The sequence below is a fragment of the Rhamphochromis longiceps genome, linkage group LG13 (genome assembly GCF_057381845.1).
Source record: "Rhamphochromis longiceps isolate RC_006_pf linkage group LG13, R_longiceps_female_GT1.1, whole genome shotgun sequence".
In the NCBI taxonomy this organism is placed as follows: domain Eukaryota; kingdom Metazoa; phylum Chordata; class Actinopteri; order Cichliformes; family Cichlidae; genus Rhamphochromis; species Rhamphochromis longiceps.
The window spans coordinates 12,956,908-12,977,463 of NC_140569.1; the positions used below are offsets into that span (position 1 = coordinate 12,956,908).

The 20,556-nt window shown below is 39.0% G+C and overlaps 1 protein-coding gene across 1 annotated transcript in view; it reads left to right on the forward strand.

Annotated features, from left to right (window-relative positions):
- The first annotated feature begins 18,658 nt into the window (after positions 1-18,658).
- The window catches only part of ryr2b (ryanodine receptor 2b (cardiac)), an 87,692-nt gene continuing 85,794 nt past the window's right edge, over positions 18,659-20,556 (forward strand). Inside the window, exon 1 of the mRNA XM_085427739.1 lies at positions 18,659-18,792. Coding sequence (XP_085283865.1) covers positions 18,745-18,792 — 48 coding nt within the window. The 5' untranslated portion in view covers positions 18,659-18,744. The remainder of the gene's footprint in view (positions 18,793-20,556) is intronic.

Genomic DNA, 20,556 nt, shown 5'->3' on the forward strand with positions numbered 1-20,556 from the left:
ATTGTGAATGACTTTAACTACTTCCAAGGTGAACTTATATAGTTATGTTACAGTAAATGTCAGAAAAGTAAAAGTAGCTCCACTTTTCAGTTTTGAAAAATGGCTTTTTTGGAGTTGAAGTTTGGTTCTTGTTTAATTCACTGAAGAAATAGGGGTAACTTAAATTATTGGTTAGTTGCTTTCAATTTCAGAACTCATTTTAGAAATTAAGGTTAGATATTTGTTTAGGACACTCTTTATCACAACTACTTTTATGATCCGTGATCAGCATAAGAACAGAGAAACTGGGTATAAAAGCAGCTCAGTCTGCTAAAACCTGCTTTGTAGGATATGCTTGAATCATACTTTTAACCACCATTCTGCCATATGAAGAGGTTTTGACAGTGGCACTGAAACGATGAGACTGCTCTTTGGCACAACTGAAAAAATTGTGCATTACTTTTTTTTCCTTTTCAGTTGGACAAGCTCAGTGTTGCTGCTGCCAGAACATCTGTGACTATGCTGGGTTAAGTTAAATCCCCACAAGAGGGTGATAATGCTCCTTGCAGAATTATAATTGCATCCAAAAGCAATTTAAAAAAAAAAGAGAAATGTTTGTGTGGTGATATTAAACATCTATCAGTGAAACAGCTCACTGAGGAGAAGAAAAAACTGGATCCACGCCCCACCTAGAAGGGTGGACAAGATAAATGAGAAATGTAGGTGTCCTGTCCATGAAGGGACTGGCTCAAAGCCCAAAAGTCTGTTCCTTTGATCCAAGCTAGCCATTATAGACCTGCAAATGTGAGAGGACCTGGGAAAAGGGCCAAGGATTAAGTCCAAAGGACAGGGACAGGAGGCTGCCTCTGACCACATCCCACTCAAACTTGGAGTTAGGGAGAAAATTCAATTTTATTTGTGTATGTACCTCCTAAACCCTAAGGCATTTCTTATGGGTGGAAAGAAAGCTATTTAAACCTACCTGGCTATTGACCTTCTTTGGTCAATGGCCAGGTCCTGAAGCAAGAAGGTCCTGAGTTCAGTTCCACTACCAGGCCTGGTGTGTAGTACAGTGTTCCTGGTGTTCTGTGTGTAGTTGCATGTTCTCCCTGTGTTTGTGTGGGTTCTCTGCGGGTATTCTGGTTTCCTTCCACATTCCAAAGAAATTCAGTAAATGGGGATAGGTTAATTGGTAACTCTAAATTGCCTAAATGTGAGTGTGAATGGTTGTCGGTGACCTGTCCAGGGTGTACGCTGCCTCTTGCCCTAAGACAGCTGGGATAGGCTCCAACCCTCCCGTGAACCTAATAAGGATAAGCGGATGAGAATGGAATGGATGGACAGCCACATTATCGGTTTGTGAACATGAATGGCCTTTTTCAAGGTTATGCCAAGTATCTCAATCTGATTTAAGTCTGAACTCTGATGAGGTCACTCCAAAACTTTAATCTTTTTATTGATTTTTTTTTTTTTCATTCAGAGGTGTTTCATACCATTTTCCTGTTGAATAACCTAAGTGAGCTTGACCTTCAGGACATGAACTATAATTGTTTTTTTTTAATAAAATGTTGTCGGTTTTATGCCAGATGTAGCAGGATTCAAACCTTCCAAAAATTTAAACTTTTGCCTCGTCAGTCCACAGAATATTTTTCCCAAGTCTGGGGGATCATGTTTTTTTTTTTTGTTTGTTTGTTTGTTTGTTGAAATTTCAGTAATGTCTTTGTGTTCAGATTGGTCAGCAGTGGTTTTCTCCTTGTAATTCTCCCATGCATGTCATTTCTCCCCAGTGTCTTTCTTTTTTTCGAATCATGAACACTGACCTTAAGTGAAACTAAGGCCTGCAGTTCTGAACCAAAGAATGATGTTCTGGGTGATAAAAGTTCTAGTTTACATAATTAATTATAAAGCATATAGGTGGTACCCCATCATATATTTTACAGTTGTGTCCCAAGGGGCAACCTTTGGGGCTCAATATGAATCCAAAGCAGAAAGACCAAAACCTGCAGTACCTCTAAGGGCCACTTGAAACCTACTCTAGAGCTACGTCAGTCCATTTAGACTTCCACATTAAAGGGGACAAATGTGAAATATTATTCCACAGATGTGTTTACAGAGGGCATGCACAACAGAGTAAATTTAATAGAGAAGCTTCTATTTGAAGAAGGTAATGACTTGGCTTCTAGCTGGAGATGACGTGAGCTACAGAGGTCTTTCTCTACCAGAAGAGTTAATATAACTTCTCTCCTTCAACTTTTACAATCTCATTAGAAATAATGACTAAGTGTGTGTGTGTGTGTGTGTGTGTGTGTGTGTGTGTGTGTGTTTTCTAGATGAAAAAGCTGTTTCCTTAGAGATGGTGCCCTCCAGGAGGCGATGACACGGCAGCATGTCAATGAAAAACTGAGTGGCAGCATGTTGCTCTGGTTAATTTGATTGGGCCCTGGATACAGGCCAATATGGTGGTTCCATATGGTGTACAGACTTCAAAACCAATTTGATATCAAATCAAGACTAAAATGGAAGATAATGATTTTCAAATGCAATTCACATAGAGAGACAATGATGTTGACTTTTCCTGAAGACAACAGTTACACAATATCACATAAACTTTTGAAATATCAACATCATATCTATTGTTTGTTTACTACATGTGTTTACTTTTGGTAAATGAGTTCATTGATAACTACTTGTGTGCGAAAATACAGTATTAGCAATAATTTGACAAAATGTACAGAAACTAACTGTACTGACATTTTGTACTTGGTAAACATTTAAAAAACATAAATGATAAAATACAAATTTTCAGGCAGTGTAGATAGAAGAAATTTGCAGTCTTTGTTGTTGATTAATTCAATAGGTGCGGTTTGTTCTTTGAGTTGGTGGATTCATTAAACTATTTATGGCTAAGTCAAGCATTTATTATCCAGTGGAGAAATTGTTATTTAAACAATGTCTTTCATGATCCATGATTCCATAATCCACATATATATGAAAGCTTACACAGGACTCCCTGACACTGCACCATTAAGACTGTACTGATTAAGGTTATTTTTAATGCAAGGTCCAAAAGTAAATATCTGTATGAGATTACAACTAATATTAGTGGTTCATATTTACAGAATGGTGCTTGATTATATGCAAACACAGAGATTGATACTGGTGAGTTTAGTTGAATGGGTTGTTTTAGCTGTGCAGATATTTCAAATACAGCCTTGCAAGCTGAGAAGTACTTCAGCAAGACCGGAGAGTAATAACAAAACAAATATAATAGCAAAATTGTTTTAGAAAAGTGATTCGGCAATGTCATCACTTCAAAAGTGTAAAATGAAATTGCTGACTGGAAAGAAATATATTAGTTACTCGTCTTTTGTTTTTGTGTTGTTGTTGTTTTTATCTTATTCTTTTTAGCACTTCCTCCTCACAGTGCTAAAAATATAGACTTTATTTCATGATATCAGTGCAGAGCTAGGCAGTGAATGTGAAAATTCAAAACTTTTGAAGGTCATAAAAGCATCCAAACACTTTGTACTTTGCTGTAGCTTTTATTCAAAAAGCTTTAACTATTTTGAAATGCAGATCCACTATTATGTATTATGTATGCTGTATTAAAAGAATAAAGCGACTCAGAAGTATATAATTAAACTCCAGCTGAACAACACTGAAGTGATATACACAGTAATGACTTAGCAATTATGGCCCAATAATAAAATGGATATGATTCTGAAAAGGGCCATTCTCCATAATGAGTACTCTTACTCTAAATGCTCTCTTTTGTTGCTAAAACCCTTGCACTTTGTAGTGATGGGATTTCCGGCTCTTTTTAGAGATCCGGCTCTTTCGGTTCGGCTCACTAAAAAGAGCCGGCTCTTTCGGCTCCGAACCGGCTCTTCGGGTTGTTTTGTTGCTTTAATTAATTTATTATTAACAATATTATAAAATTATGCACAAAAGGAATTACTAACGTAAAAAAAAGGTGGTTTTATTTATATATGTTTATATATAAATATATGCGGTGGTCCCTAGAGACAAAACACGTACAAACTCCAAGACACATTTCTAGCATGAACTGAACTTCCAAAGCAGAGCTACTAGATCACTTAAATTACACAATTGAAAGCATATGTGTATTCTTTGTGTATTTATACACAGGCACTCATATATATTCAAATAATTAAAAAAAAAAAGTTCATTTACCTGTTATTACCACACACCAAATCCGGTCGTTGGTACTTGCTGGCTTGTGTAGCCACTCGGTAACAAAAGTTCAACACTGCCCCTAGCATCCTGGAGCACTTCTGTTGTCTTTTGTACGTGTTTTGAGTTTTTATGTGCTTCTGAGTTTTTACGTGTTTTGGAGTTTGTACGTGTTTTGGAGTTTGTACGTGTTTTGGAGTTTGTACATGTTTTTACGTGTTTTGGAGGCTGCCCCAAAAGGATTTTGTCAGACCAAGGCAGAGAGTTTGTGAATGAAGTAAGTGTTAAATAATTTTCAGTTACATTTTTTAACTTTACTTCACTGGGGTCAAAGATTTTTTCTTGTGTGCTTGTATAAGAAGTATAACCTTGTCCTTATCTGTTGAAGCTCAACTCTGATCTTTGCAAGTTATTGCAAATTGAAAGAAGTGTCACAGCAGCATACCATCCACAGACCAATGGTCTAGATGAAAAGACCAATGACAACATAATTTTTGACATGCCTAATTTTTATCTATCAGTTTTTAATAACATTACTTATGTTATTCAAACTTAACTGTTACTTAATAATTTATTAATTTTTTTTACTACTAATTAAACTTTCTGTCTTACTTACTGTCTTTACATATTTCTATGCCTGCATTTAGAGCCCTCCGAAAACTGGTGAATGACCAGCAGAATAACTGGGATCTGTATCTAGATCCCACCCTGTTTTCACTCCGGTCAAAAGTACACACCACAACAAAGTACACACCTTTTTTTTCTGATGTATGGAAGAGAGGCAGTATTTCCATCAGAAGTGCCTGCTTAACTTAAGTGCCGGTGAATGTTTGTCAAATTCTTTCTATGTTAGAACTAAGAATTGAAACCATTTGAGAAAAAAACCCAGTAATGTCTTTATGAATATGATATCTTGTTTTAATTGCTAATATCTACAAAATTTTAGATTTCCAACATCATTCTGCCAGATGACAAAAGGTACAGTGACTATGTACAGTCTGAAAGTGAAGCACAACATGCAGTTAAAGAAACTGCACAAGAAAACATTGCGAAGTCACAAGACAAGCAAAAGGTTGCATACGCCAAGCGGGCCCTGAAAAAGTACAAAAATGTTGTGTACAATGTAGGGGATCAAATTCTGCTTCTAAATATGAGGAAACGTGGGCGAAAAGGAGGAAGACTTGAACCGGATTTTTCAGGTCCCTACACAATTGATGACTTCAGTGGAAAATGTGTTAGACTGAAAAACGCTGAGGGAAATACTTTAAAAAGTCTATACAGTATTGACCACATTAAACCCTATAGAAGAAGCCACCCTGTCCAAGTCTCAACTCCAACTGAACCTGTTGAGAGTAGCCCATCTTCTGAGATGTGGCCTTGCAGTCCTCAGCATCATCATGAAGCGCTGCAAAATAACAGATCCTTTGTCATTCAGTTTGCACCAAAAATAGCTCAGGTAAAATCAGAAGAGCTTGTACCAGTGACCCCCCAGAAACCCAGCACGCAAGAAAAAGGTGGCATAGCTAAAAATTTCATCCTGACCGGTTGGTCAATTGTTGCCAGTTTGGCTAGTCAAATGGATAGAATGTTTTATTTTTTTTCTTCCCTCTTGCTAATTTTGACCTGTTGGTCCAATTTTGGCTAATTTCTGATTTACATAAAGCTACTCCCCTCTGGCATGTTTATTTTGTTGGCCCTTGTCTGGTTGTGGCCCGTTGGCCCTTGTCTGGTTGTGGCCCGTTGGCCATTGACCGTGATTTTCAAATGGCGACTGTTATTACTAAAGAAACTTATCATATTTTGTTTTTTAGTGAAGTGGCGTTGGGCTGCAAAAGACACCGGGCGTGTGGAGGCAGTTGTTGGGCCATACAAATTGTATGACTCTTCTTTTCGCACACTGGAGGACAGTGGGTGGCTTTCTGATGAGGTAAGTGAAGTAATCATTTTTGGTCCTAGTGGTGGTCTGTAAAAATAATCTTCTTTTAATCCAAACAGGTCATTGATGCATACCTGCACTGCCTTATTAGGAAACAAAAGGCAAGTAAGAACGTATGCCGGTTATTTCACAAAGGTATTTTATACAATTTTGTAATCTTTAAAAAAAAAATAAAAATCTTGCATTTTTCAGAAACCGTGTATCAGTTGTCTTGCGTTGTTGCAACCTCTCTGTTTTCTGGGAAGTTTAAATGTGTCAGCAAGGTAATGTAGATGTTATATTGGTTATATAGTGTATGTTATGTAAATAAATCTAAACCTTTATAAACTTAAAAATATTCCACAGATGTTGTTTCCGGCTGAGGACATTTGGTTGTGCCCACTGAACTCTGGGGCACACTGGATCCTTGTGGTACATGTTCACACCTCATGTGTTTTTTCTCTTTTTTGTTTTACTGTTCTTTTTAGCAGCATATTCTTATTTTGAAAATGCTTACAATTGATTATGTTTACTTAAGTGAGTGTAATACACATATTCTACTAAATACAATTTTTATTTTAGGTTGTCAAAATCTCCTCACAATCTGTACTGCTGTTAGACCCTCTTGGAAATTAAGGTTGTTATGAAAGGAAAGTTATGCGTAACTGGAGGTATTCATCATTCATTAATTTTCTGTTTTGGGTTGTTTGGTTTGTGGGGTTTTTTTTTCTTTTTATTTAGAGCAAAATGCTGGCTACATTTTAAAAACTTGTTTTATTTTTATTAGGAATTTTCTGAGGATGAAAGGAAAGGAAGAGTCCCGAGTGGACCATATCAATATCAAGTCATTCTGATTTTGCTTTCAAAAATAAAAGCCCTTTCAAATTGTCCACAATTTACCTAACTTTCTGTGATTTCAAAATGCTCTAAAATGGAAAATTCCTGTTTCCACAGGGTAATTCCACTTTAGATCAACAGTATACAGACCCACAGTGATACCATATCAATATCAAGTCATTCTGATTATGCTTTCAAAAATAAAAGTCTTTTAAAATTGCCCATATCTGACTTACTCTTGGAACAATTTCAAAATGCTCTTAAATAGAATTTTGCTGTTTCCACAGGCTAATTCCACTTTAGATCAACAGTATCCAACCCCACAGTGATACCATATCAATATCAAATCAGTCTGATTTTGCCTTCCAAAATAAAAGACTTTTCAAATTGCCAAAATACTGTTAGGTGTGGCTGTGTGCAGGCAGGAATAGGACCCAAGGTGCAGACTCCGGAGACAGACGTGAACTCAAAAAAAGCTTTAATTTAATACTCAAAATATAACAAAACTAAAAAAAAACTCAAAACAAACTTAAACTAGAGAAATGACAGAACACACAGCTAAGAAAACGGTAGATCGCGACACAGACACAGAGAAACACAGGGCTTAAATACACAGAGGGAGCAATCAGGGAATGAGTAACAGGAGGGAAACACAGCTGGGACAAATCAGAACTGACGAGACCAAAGAAGCGTAAACTGAACACACTGAGAAAAGACAGAGACCTTCAAAGTAAAACAGGAAACACATAACACAGACTGAACAAAGACACAGACTCACATGCAGGCACTACAGAGGGAACAGAGACGTGGGAACAGGGCAGACACAAACACTGACTGAACACGGGGATATAGGAACTTAAGATACACATAGACGCGAACTAGACAAGGGGATGCAGGTGATAGGGGAGACAGAGCAACTAAAGAAGACAGAGACATAAGCCATAAGACAGAACTCAAAGAAACCAAAAACTAGACAGTATAAATAATATCGTAAACTCAAAAACCCTGGGTCAACGACCCAGGCATCCTAACAAATACGACCTACTCTTTTAAAGATTTCACAATGCTCTAAAAATGAAAATTGCTGTTTCCACAGGATAATTTCACTTTAGATCAACAGTATACAGCCCCACAGTGATACCATGTCAATTTCAAGTCAGTCTGATTTTGCTTTTCAAAATAAAAGCCTTTTCAATTTGCCCCATATATGACTTACTCTTGGAGCGAATTCAAAATGCTCTAAAAATGAAAATTGCTCTTTCCACAGGATAATTTCACTTTAGATCAACAGTATACAACCTCACAATGTTACCATGTCAATTTCAAGTCATTCTAATTTTGCTTTCCAAAAAGTACACAGTATTTGCATCCAAAATAAAGTATAGTTGCCATGAAACAAAGGTTCGCACAAGGAATGGACCCAAGACACTAGTGATGGGTCGTTCGCGAACGAAATGGCTCTTAGAGCCGGGTCTTTGACGTGAACGACGCGAGCCGTCACGTGGGTTTTTTTTTTCTTTCTCTCAGCCTCTCTCTCGCACTTTTTTTCTGCTTCACTTAGCAAGCGAGCCTTGTGCTTTATGCTGGGCAGAGGGGCGGTAATTACACTCAGTAGCACAGGAACAGATCCAGAGGGGAGAGAGAGAGAAAGAGAGCCAGGGACAACAATGTCACATTAGAAAGGTATAGTAATCATCCACAACTATTTTCGGTTGCAGATGATAAAGGATTCATTAAGTTTATTCATGCAGGCCCATATGACAGATAATGTGCATGTTTCTTTTTGTTTTCATATTTTAATTTATATTTAATTGTGTTGTGGTTTGCAGTGTTTTGTGTTGTTTCACTTTAAATTTGTAAAAGGAAAAGGCTGAAAATTTAAATAGTTAAAAGTTGAAATGTGAATAGTTGATTTTTGTATTATATGATTTATTTATTACATTTTATGTGGAGTGAATAAATAAAAGTATATTTACAGTGGCCCCTAGAGACAAAGCACATACAAACTTCAAATCACGTACGAACTCTGAAGCATGTACAAACTCCATGTAAAAACATGTACAAACTCCAAAACACGTAAAAACTCCAAAACACGTACAAACTCCAAAACACGTAAAAACTCAGAAGCACATAAAAACTCAAAACACGTACAAAAGACAACAGAAGTGCTCCAGGATGCTAGGGGCAGTGTTGAACTTTTGTTACCGAGTGGCTACACAAGCCAGCAAGTACCAACAACCAGATTTGGTGTGTGGTAATAAAAGGTAAATGAACATTTTTTTAAAATTATTTGAATATATATGAGTGCCTGTGTATAAATACACAAAGAATACACATATGCTTTCAATTGTGTAATTTAAGTGATCTAGTAGCTCTGTTTTGGAAGTTCAGTTCATGCTAGAAATGTGTCTTGGAGTTTGTACGTGTTTTGTCTCTAGGGACCACCGCATATATTTATATATAAACATATATAAATAAAACCACTTTTTTTTTTACGTTAGTAATGCCTTTTGTGCATAATTTTATAATATTGTTAAGCCCTTTAAAAGAGATGTATTCAGAATCGAAGATGGGCATCCGGAGCTGAAATACCAGCATGCTCGGGTAGCGGCCGCACCTTAATGGGATAAACGACGGCCTCTTTGACTAATCGCTTGGCATCCTCCAGACCGATGATGTCCTCCCATCGCACATTGGGACTGTGCAAATAGATGTCCTTTTGAAAAGCATACACACACACACACACACACACACACAACAGAGAGTGAGTGATGCATGTGGAAGATATAAGCCAGAAATTGGCCCCCCACACATGTCCTGGTTGCGTAAATAGATGTCTTTTAGAATGAAACATCAGATATGGGAAGTGGATAGAGCCTGGGCCTTCATTAGTACAAAATATCAATTCATTCAAAACAAAGCCCTCTGCTGCTCTGTAGTGGACACATTCAGCAAGAGTCATATGGAGGATTTTCATATTTTTACATCATATTCCAAGCTGATATTCCTGCTGATGATCGTAGCTAGTTCCCTCATCTCACCACTCATTCCAGAAAAGCCACTCAGTGGCTTCAGTAGGCGTTCCTGCAACATAGACTTTTTATTATTATCAGTAGACATTTTGTACTTTTTGTAGCCTTCAAATAGTTTTTATTTTGGACAATTCAGACTGTTACCAAAATATATTTTTACACGTTTCACAGTTGTTTGAAGCTTGTCTGAATATTATGACCTTTTTTATAACTCAGTTTAGCTCAAAGGCTCCAGCATAATTACCATATGGTCTGAATCAATCCCAGCTCCTCTGACAGCATCCTGGATTGCACCTTTGGCATCAGTCTTCTGCCCCCAAGATACATAAGAGAACATAATAGGAACAAAAGTGACAGCGGTAATTTTGTTTTAAAAAGGGTGAGGACTTCTTTTTTATGTTTTTGCATTTGGCTCGGCCAAATCAACCCCAAATCATAAAGGTGCTGGTTTATGTTGTAATGAATTAAACAAAAACAATTTTGTTAGCATCCTGCTGCAGCATCATCGTAAAATGAAAACCGTCTCATAAATGTCATACTAGAAAAAAATGTGATTAACTTCAGTTGGGACGATGAGGTTTGCTTCTGTTCTCAGAGTATTCACTTCTTCAGTACCTTCCTGTTTGTGGCACACTTTCCAGCTGGTCTAATTTTGATGGAGGATATGCTGAGACCAAAGTCCGATGACTGTGGAGCAAGATTGGTGCCATTCTTCTAGGAAATTAACACAAATGTCAGAATAATTGCTAGCTAGAATACAGAGTTGTTTTGATTTGACTTCATTTTTCCACATTTGCTTGTACACTAGTGGCTGGCTTCTTTGCTCCAGTTCCTGTCTTTGTGTTCCGGGAAGGGTTGATTTCTGGGAGGGGTTTCACAGCACTACGGGATACCTGTGAACATCACCATGAACACACCTCACCTCCACCCATTCCGCCTCCAACAATGCCCCGGGTTGAACCAAGCCTTGGTGGACGAGCGTCTACGTGCAGCCCGTGTCCACCAACGCATGGCGTATACCCCCTCGAGTCCTTACCGGAATGCTGTATGTCCCTCCTGGGCCGGGAGAGGGCGCTGGGGTACCGGCAACACGGAACACCTGCCCCACTTCCATAAGTGGACAGTCCCTCCTCAGGTGTCCCAGTTGCCCGCACTTCCAGCACTCCTGCCCCGGCGTCTGTGCGGCTCTCCGTGGCTCAGGGGCGGTACCGCTCGTCTCGGCTCCCCGGGACGGCACAAACGTAGCAGAGGGATTCGTGGGGCTCAGCGCCGGCGCCCGCTCTGCCTGCCCTGGCGCAGGTACCGGGCGCCTCGGGGCCGGTACTGGGGCCTGTCTACTCGGCCTCCGGCCGCCGTCCCCGGGCACCCCTGCTCTCGCGGCAAGGTGGTCCTCTGCCAACGTCACCGCCACCTCCAGACTCGCGGGCCGGTGGCACCGGACCCATCTCGCCGTTTCCGCCGGCAGCCCCTCCACGAACTGCTCCAGCACCACCTTGTCCACCAGCAGCGTCTCGCCCTCTGACAATCCCGGCTGCAGCCAGCGCACTGCTGCATCGCGTAGCTGTCAGGCCCAGGCGAACGGTCGAGCCGCCGCGGCCAGCCGGCAGGCTCGGAACCGCCGGCGATGCTCTTCGAAGGTGAGCCCCAGCCGGTCCACCAACGCTCGGCTCACGTCCCGGAAACAGCTCCTCAAAGCCGGCGGCAGACTCAGGGCCGCTGTTTGGGCCTCCCCAGACAGCAGGGGGAGCAGCCGCGGAGCCCACTCCTCCTGCGGCCATTGGCAAGCCTCTGCCGTGACACGGAAAGTTTCCAAGAAAACCTGGGGGTTGTCCCCCTCCCCCATCCGGGGCACCGACAGTGGTGGGGGCTGCGGCTTGGCAGCGGCCCCAACCATCCGCTCCAGTACTTGCGTCTGCCGGTCCGTCCGTTCCTGCAGCGCAGCCAGGTGGGCCCGCTGGTCCGCCGCCTGTTTTTCGGCTCATCTTCGCCATCTCCGGGCCTGGTGGGCGACTTTCACTGATTGATAATTGGGCTCCATTAGGTGATGGTGAAGTTGGTCCATCGCGTAGTTCGCGTTCCCCTCGGGGGCACGTTAGGCCCTCCGTACCACAACGGTACTTAAACAGAGAAAAGGGAGGGATGGACCGAAGTGTGGGGCAGCAGCGCGAGCCATCGGTTTACTTTTATGGGGCACCGTTTGTAAACTGAAACATGCCGAAATTAACGGCAACATTTTTCCACATTTAGCTCTAAATCTTACAAAAACATGTTTTTTCGAGTCATTTTTTTACAACATTTAGTAAAATATTTGTAACTTTTCATATTTAAAACAAGATTTTAAATGTTAAATCTAAATGTTAAATCTAAATGCTAAATCTAAATATTATATTTAAATGTAAATGTTAAATGTAAATATTATATATAAATCTAAATGTTAAATGTTAAATCTAAATGTTATATATAAATCTAAATGTTATATATAAATCGAAATGTTAAATCGAAATGTTACGGGAAACTAAATATTTAGCTAATATGCAAATTTATTGTACGGGTCAACGGAAATACCAAAATAAAAGCTTCAAGAAAACCTCCCGCACTAAAGTGTGCCGGTCGTGGTCAGGTTTTGTGTTTTAGTGATGGGATTTCCGGCTCTTTTTAGAGATCCGGCTCTTTCGGTTCGGCTCACTAAAAAGAGCCGGCTCTTTCGGCTCCGAACTGGCTCTTCAGGTTGTTTTGTTGCTTTAATTAATTTATTATTAACAATATTATAAAATTATGCACAAAAGGAATTAATAACGTAAAAAAAAGTGGTTTTATTTATATATGTTTATATATAAATATATGCGGTGGTCCCTAGAGACAAAACACGTACAAACTCCAAGACACATTTCTAGCATGAACTGAACTTCCAAAGCAGAGCTACTAGATCACTTAAATTACACAATTGAAAGCATATGTGTATTCTTTGTGTATTTATACACAGGCACTCATATATATTCAAATAATTTTTAAAAAAAAAAGTTCATTTACCTGTTATTACCACACACCAAATCCGGTTGTTGGTACTTGCTGGCTTGTGCAGCCACTCGGTAACAAAAGTTCAACACTGCCCCTAGCATCCTGGAGCACTTCTGTTGTCTTTTGTACGTGTTTTGAGTTTTTATGTGCTTCTGAGTTTTTACGTGCTTTGGAGTTTGTACATTTTTTTTACGTGTTTTGGAGTTTGTACGTGTTTTGGAGTTTGTACATGCTTCAGAGTTCGTACGTGATTTGAAGTTTGTATGTGCTTTGTCTCTAGGGGCCACTGTAAATATACTTTCATTTATTCACTCCACATAAAATGTAATAAATAAATCATATAATACAAAACTCAACTATTCACATTTCAACTTTTAACTATTTAAATTTTCAGCTTTTTCCTTTTACAAATTTAAAGTGAAACAACACAAAACTATGGGCAGAAATCTGTGCCATCAGAAACTGAATTTGAATAAGTTCAATTTGAATTTGAATTGCTCAGATTGAATCTGAATTGTAACTTGAATAAATGCTTTTGAAAACTGAATTTGAATTAGTCTAATTTGAAATTGAATTTATGGTTTGAAAATGATCATCACTAAATTGAAATTGAATTTTATATTTTGAAAATGAATTGATTTGCTTTGAAACTGCATTTTATCCTTTAAAAATTCAGCTCTCGAAAATTTCAGTTTCACTTCTCACCATTCAGTTTCAGTTCTACAATTCAATTTCAGTTCCAAAATTCAGTTTTTTGGAACTTACATCCGGTTCCGGTTCAAGCACAGATTAATAGAACTACGTTTTACTAGCGGACCGAAAGTGTTACTGACGGGAATCTACAGCGTCTTGAGCTGAATTAAGACTTCAGAAGTCATTCGTCATGTCGAATGACCAGCGGATAAACTCTCAGGTTGGTAATAAATGTATTACATGTATAAGAACAAGCGTCATGTTAACAAAAGATTGCCGTACAGTAACTGTTATGCTTATTGTAGCTGTTAGCTAAAAACGGTAATTTAGCGTAGTTTGCCCTGAATTCAGCTTTGACAAACAAATATGATCGACTGTTTCTAGTAGAATTCCAAAGTTGTCATCTTGTACCCTCTCAGAATGCTTGCAGAGACCCCTACAGTAGGGAAACATGCAAAACGGTGGCCAAACCTTTGTATTTTAGCTTTATTTATGCCTTACACAGCATCCCAACTCTTTAGCTAACTTAATAACTTTAGCTAAAGTGAATAGTTAGTCTAATTCATTAGTGCAGCATTACTGGATCACCTCTGTTTGAAGTGATATAATGTGATATACAACTATCACTGAAACAGCAAACTTTGTAAATAAGCAAACAACACTTCTCATTCTCTAAACGTTTGGCCACAGCTGTAGATTACACTATCAGTGCTTGTTCACTCTTGACAATAATTACATTTCTAAATTCTCTTTGTGCATTTACAGGTAAACAATATCTAATATTTTATCTAAATGACTGCTTTGTCTTTGAAAAGGGTGAAGAGCCTGAGGCCGGTGACAGTCCAGTTCTACTCCAAGTACATCCTTACAGTGGCTCACAGGACAAGGCCACATTCCTGTCCTGCCAGAAGAGAAGACAAACTTCAGAGTCTTCATGCAGTTCAACCACACCTGTCATATTCCATATGACAGGGGTCTCAAACTCCAGTCCTCAAGGGTCAAAGTGTCATGCAACTTTTCCATGCCCTCGAGGACTGGAGTTTGAGACACCTGCTGTATGGTGTTCATGCTGTTTTCTACCCCACAGGTACAGCATGTCTGACTGCCTGTTCAGCATATGCAAAAATATATGATGAGTTTAAGCATGTGATGACTAAGGCCTTCCATTATGGTGTTTGTCATCACATGTCACAGACAGCTGGATGATCATTTGTTATAAATAAAATACTAAAAACGTGTTACTTCATCTTTTATCTTTATTATTATTATTATTGTTCTTATTTTACACTTTTCATTGTTAGGCATTAGGTTTATTTGTAGTAGTCCTTTCCAACGTCTTTCCCTCTTCCATGTCACTGTGTCAGCTTGTCAGCATCTATTTGGGTTTGGAAGTGGAACAGAAAGTAAAGAAATCCAAAGTGCCATTAAAACCAGCAGAGGTTCTTATATTTCAGAAGAAGGGATTAATTCAAAAGAAATGACCTCAATGGCATATTTTATTTAGGCACCCTAGAGAGCACTTTGCAAAATAACACATTCTTATAATTTCACCCTCAGATAAGCCAAGCTACGACTGTCAGGGAAGGTGATGTAGGTACAGAGCATATGAGAGTGGTTAAGTTAATGTCTCTTGTCTATATGAAGGCACAAGAGGGATCAATGGCAAGGCGTAGAGATTCAGTATCTTCAGTCTTCAGTGGACACTCCATTTCTGGCACAAAACACCTGTAAAAGATGGTCGATTTAGGAGGTGACCCGACAACTTCAGCCTGTCAAACATAGTAATGGAGCAGTGTGTTTTTAAAAATAAAAATAAAAATCTAATTAAGCATGCACTCAGTACCCTAAAAATTATTATGGTAGTTAAACACAGTGATAGTCACATATCATATCACTTCAAACAGAGGTGATCCAGTAATGCTGCACTAATGAATTAGACTAACTATTCACTTTAGCTAAAGTTATTAAGTTAGCTAAAGAGTTGGGATGCTGTGTAAGGCATAAATAAAGCTAAAATACAAAGGTTTGGCCACCGTTTTGCATGTTTCCCTACTGTAGGGGTCTCTGCAAGCATTCTGAGAGGGTACAAGATGACAACTTTGGAATTCTACTAGAAACAGTCGATCATATTTGTTTGTCAAAGCTGAATTCAGGGCAAACTACGCTAAATTACCGTTTTTAGCTAACAGCTACAATAAGCATAACAGTTACTGTACGGCAATCTTTTGTTAACATGACGCTTGTTCTTATACATGTAATACATTTATTACCAACCTGAGAGTTTATCCGCTGGTCATTCGACATGACGAATGACTTCTGAAGTCTTAATTCAGCTCAAGACGCTGTAGATTCCCGTCAGTAACACTTTCGGTCCGCTAGTAAAACGTAGTTCTATTAATCTGTGCTTGAACCGGAACCGGATGTAAGTTCCAAAAAACTGAATTTTGGAACTGAAATTGAATTGTAGAACTGAAACTGAATGGTGAGAAGTGAAACTGAAATTATTCGAGAGCTGAATTTTTAAAGGATAAAATGCAGTTTCAAAGCAAATCAATTCATTTTCAAAATATAAAATTCAATTTCAATTTAGTGATGATCATTTTCAAACCATAAATTCAATTTCAAATTAGACTAATTCAAATTCAGTTTTCAAAAGCATTTATTCAAGTTACAATTCAGATTCAATCTGAGCAATTCAAATTCAAATTGAACTTATTCAAATTCAGTTTCTGATGGCACAGATTTCTGCCCATACAAAACACTGCAAACCACAACACAATTAAATATAAATTAAAATATGAAAACAAAAAGAAACATGCACATTATCTGTCATATGGGCCTGCATGAATAAACTTAATGAATCCTTTATCATCTGCAACCGAAAATAGTTGTGGATTATTACTATTAGTGATGTTCGATTCGTGAACGAATCGTTCAATACTCGAGAATCACTTTACTGACTCGTGAATCATGATTCACAAGCCCAACTGACTCATCCCTGTTGCTGTTAGCAAACTAATTCCATTAGTAGAAATATATCTAGCTTGTAATTAAAATTGTGGGGGGGAAAACAACAGCCAGTTTCGTAACAAAAGCATTTCTGCTCTGAACTGGAAGAAAAACCCCTGAGTAGAAGCTAACATCAAGAAAATAGCTCCTCGGTTCACAGTAGCATCGCGCTGCTAACATGCTAACAGCACATTTGAGCTACTCACCCCCTCCCTTCCTGTGCTGAATCGTAAGCATAAGCGAATCACTCAGGACTCGCTCACCCCCTCCCTCCTGTGCTGAATCAAAGAGCGAACGAATCACTCAGGACTCACTAACCCCCTCCCTCCTGTGCTGAATCAAAGAGCGAGCGAACGAATCACTCAGGACTCACTCACCCCCTCCCTCCTGTGCTGAATCAAAGAGCGAGCGAACGAATCACTCAGGACTCACTAACCCCCCTCCCTCCTGTGCTGAATCATAGAGCGAGCGAACGAATCACTCACTCGCCCCCTCCCTCCTGGCTCACAGCTTCTTCTTCTTGGTTGGCAACCAATGTTAAGGCGCATTACTGCCCCCTGGCTCACAGCGCAGTGGACATTTAGATGAGAAAATATATATTTGACACACTTAAGGAAAATACTAATAAAATACAAATAAACAAAATAAATGTTTATTAAGCAATTTTGATAAGAAATTGCTTAATTTTAGAAATGTTTTTGCTCTTTGTTCTCTATAAAATAGTTGTTTTTTTTGTTTGTTTTTTAATCATTCATCTTAGCAGTGGGATTTACATGAAAAGGGAAACAAATTAAGTTTGAGTGAAAATGTAAAATTTTTGCACTCTCTGGTCAACTGACTGATCAAATGACTCAAAACACCCGATTCACTTTGGTGAGTGACTCATTAACACTCGATTCAGTAAAAAGAATCAAATTTACCATCACTAATTACTATACCTTTCTAATGTGACGTTGTTGTCCCTGGCTCTCTTTCTCTCTCTCCCCCTCTGGATCTGTTCCTGTGCTACTGAGTGTAATTACCGCCCCTCCCCCTCTGCCCAGCGTAAAGCACAAGGCTCGCTTGCTGAGTGAAGCAGAAAAAAAGTGCGAGAGAGAGGCTGAGAGAAAGAAAGAAAAAAAAAAACCAAGTGACGGCTTGCGATAAGGAGCCGGCTCGCGTCGTTCACGTCAAAGACCCGGCTCTAAGAGCCATTTCGTTCGCGAACGACCCATCACTACAGCCCTGGACGTCGGGCTAGAGATTTTGCGAGCCCTGAGTTGTGTATTAGTTGGCAAAAAAAAAATAAAACCCCAATAATCTGACAATTCCCTCTGAGCAAGCACTCAGCGACAGTGGGGAGGAAAAACTTTCTTTTAAAAGCAAGAAACCTCTGGCAGAACCAGGCTCAGTGAGGGACGGCCATCTGCCTCGACCGGTTGTGGGATTTTTAAAGTGACTCATTGGATGTGAAATAAATTAGCTTGTTTGAATCATTTGTTGTTAGCCAATTTAAAGAGGCACTTTGATGTCAACTAATACACTTAAACTGTCCAAATAATTTTAAAGAAATATTTAGAGTCAATCCTGATGGATTGCTCTAAATATTCATTTTGTTTTCTTGGAAATATAATATCTTTAAATTCGTTCAAAAGTCTCTGGGAGATATTGTCAGTTTCTGGTAGCTGGTCTTCATCGTCCTATGTTTTTCCACACCATGCGAAAAACCTTGTAAGTAGGTTTCGCTTTTTTCGGAACAGGTGGTCTTTGAATATCGAAATCACCACTTGTTGGTACGGCGAAGCTACAGCCAATGCAATGATAACAAGGTTAGGTGTAATACCCAGTACCTTTGTAATGTCTTTGAAAATTGCCTTTTCAAGACTTTTTATCCTCCTTTTTTTATATTTAGAGTTTCTTCTTTAACAGCTTCAACTTTTCCTTCCTAAAATGGCATGATGATGGCCGGAGTTGAACTGCAGACCCCGCCCACACACTCAGGGCCGTGTACCTTCATGTTCCAGCTTCTCCAGTCCCTGTCCTCTTCTGGCTCATTCACTCTTTAATGTGGCCATAAAGGTTTAAATAATGACTGACAGTGGAGAAGGCGACGATGAATTCCAGTTTCTACGGACGGTGAGTCAGACAGCTTACAAATTAAACATACAGGCCAATATTTAGTCAAACAGAGGTCTTCATTGGCTATCACCGGAGGTTTAATAATTAGTAAGTAGCTGTACTAAAGGTAGCACTTAGGGTAGCCTATTTAGCTTTGTTTGAAACATTATTAGTGTTTTTTTTATTAATTTATTTGTTTAATTAAAGTTATATGTAGGTTTCTGTCAGCAGCAATTATGCAATCATGTAACCATGACACTATTTTGTGCGCAGATGCCTCCATACGCACGTCATAGTAACAGCATTTCACCTGTTTTGGGCTAGCTGACTAATAGCCTTATTAAAAAACAGAAACCAACTCACATGATTTTAGTCTATTGCTGTAGTAACTGATTAGCTGATATAGTTTATTTAAGGTCAGGTGTCAACAGTGATGCATATCCCAATCAGTTAAAAGATTATCATATCCCATTTTAATTAAAATTGCTACATTTTATTCAAGAATAAATATAAATAATAAAATGTTAATGTGATAATAGTTTAGCAACAACAGTGACAGCAAAGGGAGGCCAAAAATGGCTTCTCTCATCTTCACTGCAAGATGCTATTATTGCTCTGCAGCTGTAAGTTGTCCTCTCACAGCTTGTAATCTTTGCCCTCTGATAAGGGCATGTCACGTGGAGGGCGTCTGGAGTGGCTGAGACACATACACATTCACACAAAGCCAGCGATGTTCATCATCCTGAGCCCAACACATAGACTGGAGAGAAGTCATTTTGCGAGATCCATCTACGATATCATACTTTATTATATTAAATGCAGGATTTCCCCCCGCAAAGTTGTTCAGCCGTGGTATTAAGCTACCCGGATCCTGATGGAGCTTTCCTCGTTATCATTTAGTTAGTAGATGACAGGGAAAACACACTGTAATAGACCCAGTGATTAAATATATGACATTTGTGAAATGGCAACAATGTTATATTTGTTATAAAAATGTAGTCATTTTTTATATGCAAAGAGGTCCCAATTCCACTATTATAAATAATACAAGAAACCTTAAGAAGACAAACAAAACTGCAGCATTTTCAATTCGAAAACACTCGAAGTGAAAGCCTGTTAGATCTGAAATTTAAGTGTCCCTTAAAAAAGACTCCAAGTCCTGCTCTAATGCTCTAATGTACCTCTGCATTGGACAGTGTGTTTGACTGATTGCAGAGTACTGCAGATATGAAGAGTGGAAAGAAGGGTAAATCAGGGGTCAGACTGTGCAGTATCTTCCCAATATGGATGTTTGCAGCCTGGGTACAGAGAGGTGCTGGTTTTATTGGCGACTGGCCTGTCGCCTGCTGTCGTTCCTAACAGTTCCTCAAATAAACAGAGAAACTTAATTTGGCCGACGTGGTATTTAAATGCAGATAAGGTAATGTTGACAGCGACTGAGATTTCCTTATGTGTTTACAATGGGACTGCACAATGGGGCAGTTTTGATGCTATACCTAAAAATTCACACATTTCATAGTTTAAAGTTGTTTTAACATTTAAAAAGCAAAATAGGACTGAATTTCTATGTTCGGTCATTGTGGCCAAACACGTTTCCTCCTCTGAGAGAATTGAATTACATGATATGAGAGGATGAAGATTTTTTTCTCTGAAGCCAAAACTGCTTCACTGACTTTCTTTTTAATTAATTCACAAGATAAAATTTCAGAGGCGTTTTGGTGTGATGGAGGTCTTTAGCTGATCCTATCCAACAAAAGCTTTCATGGTGAAATCTGGTGGATC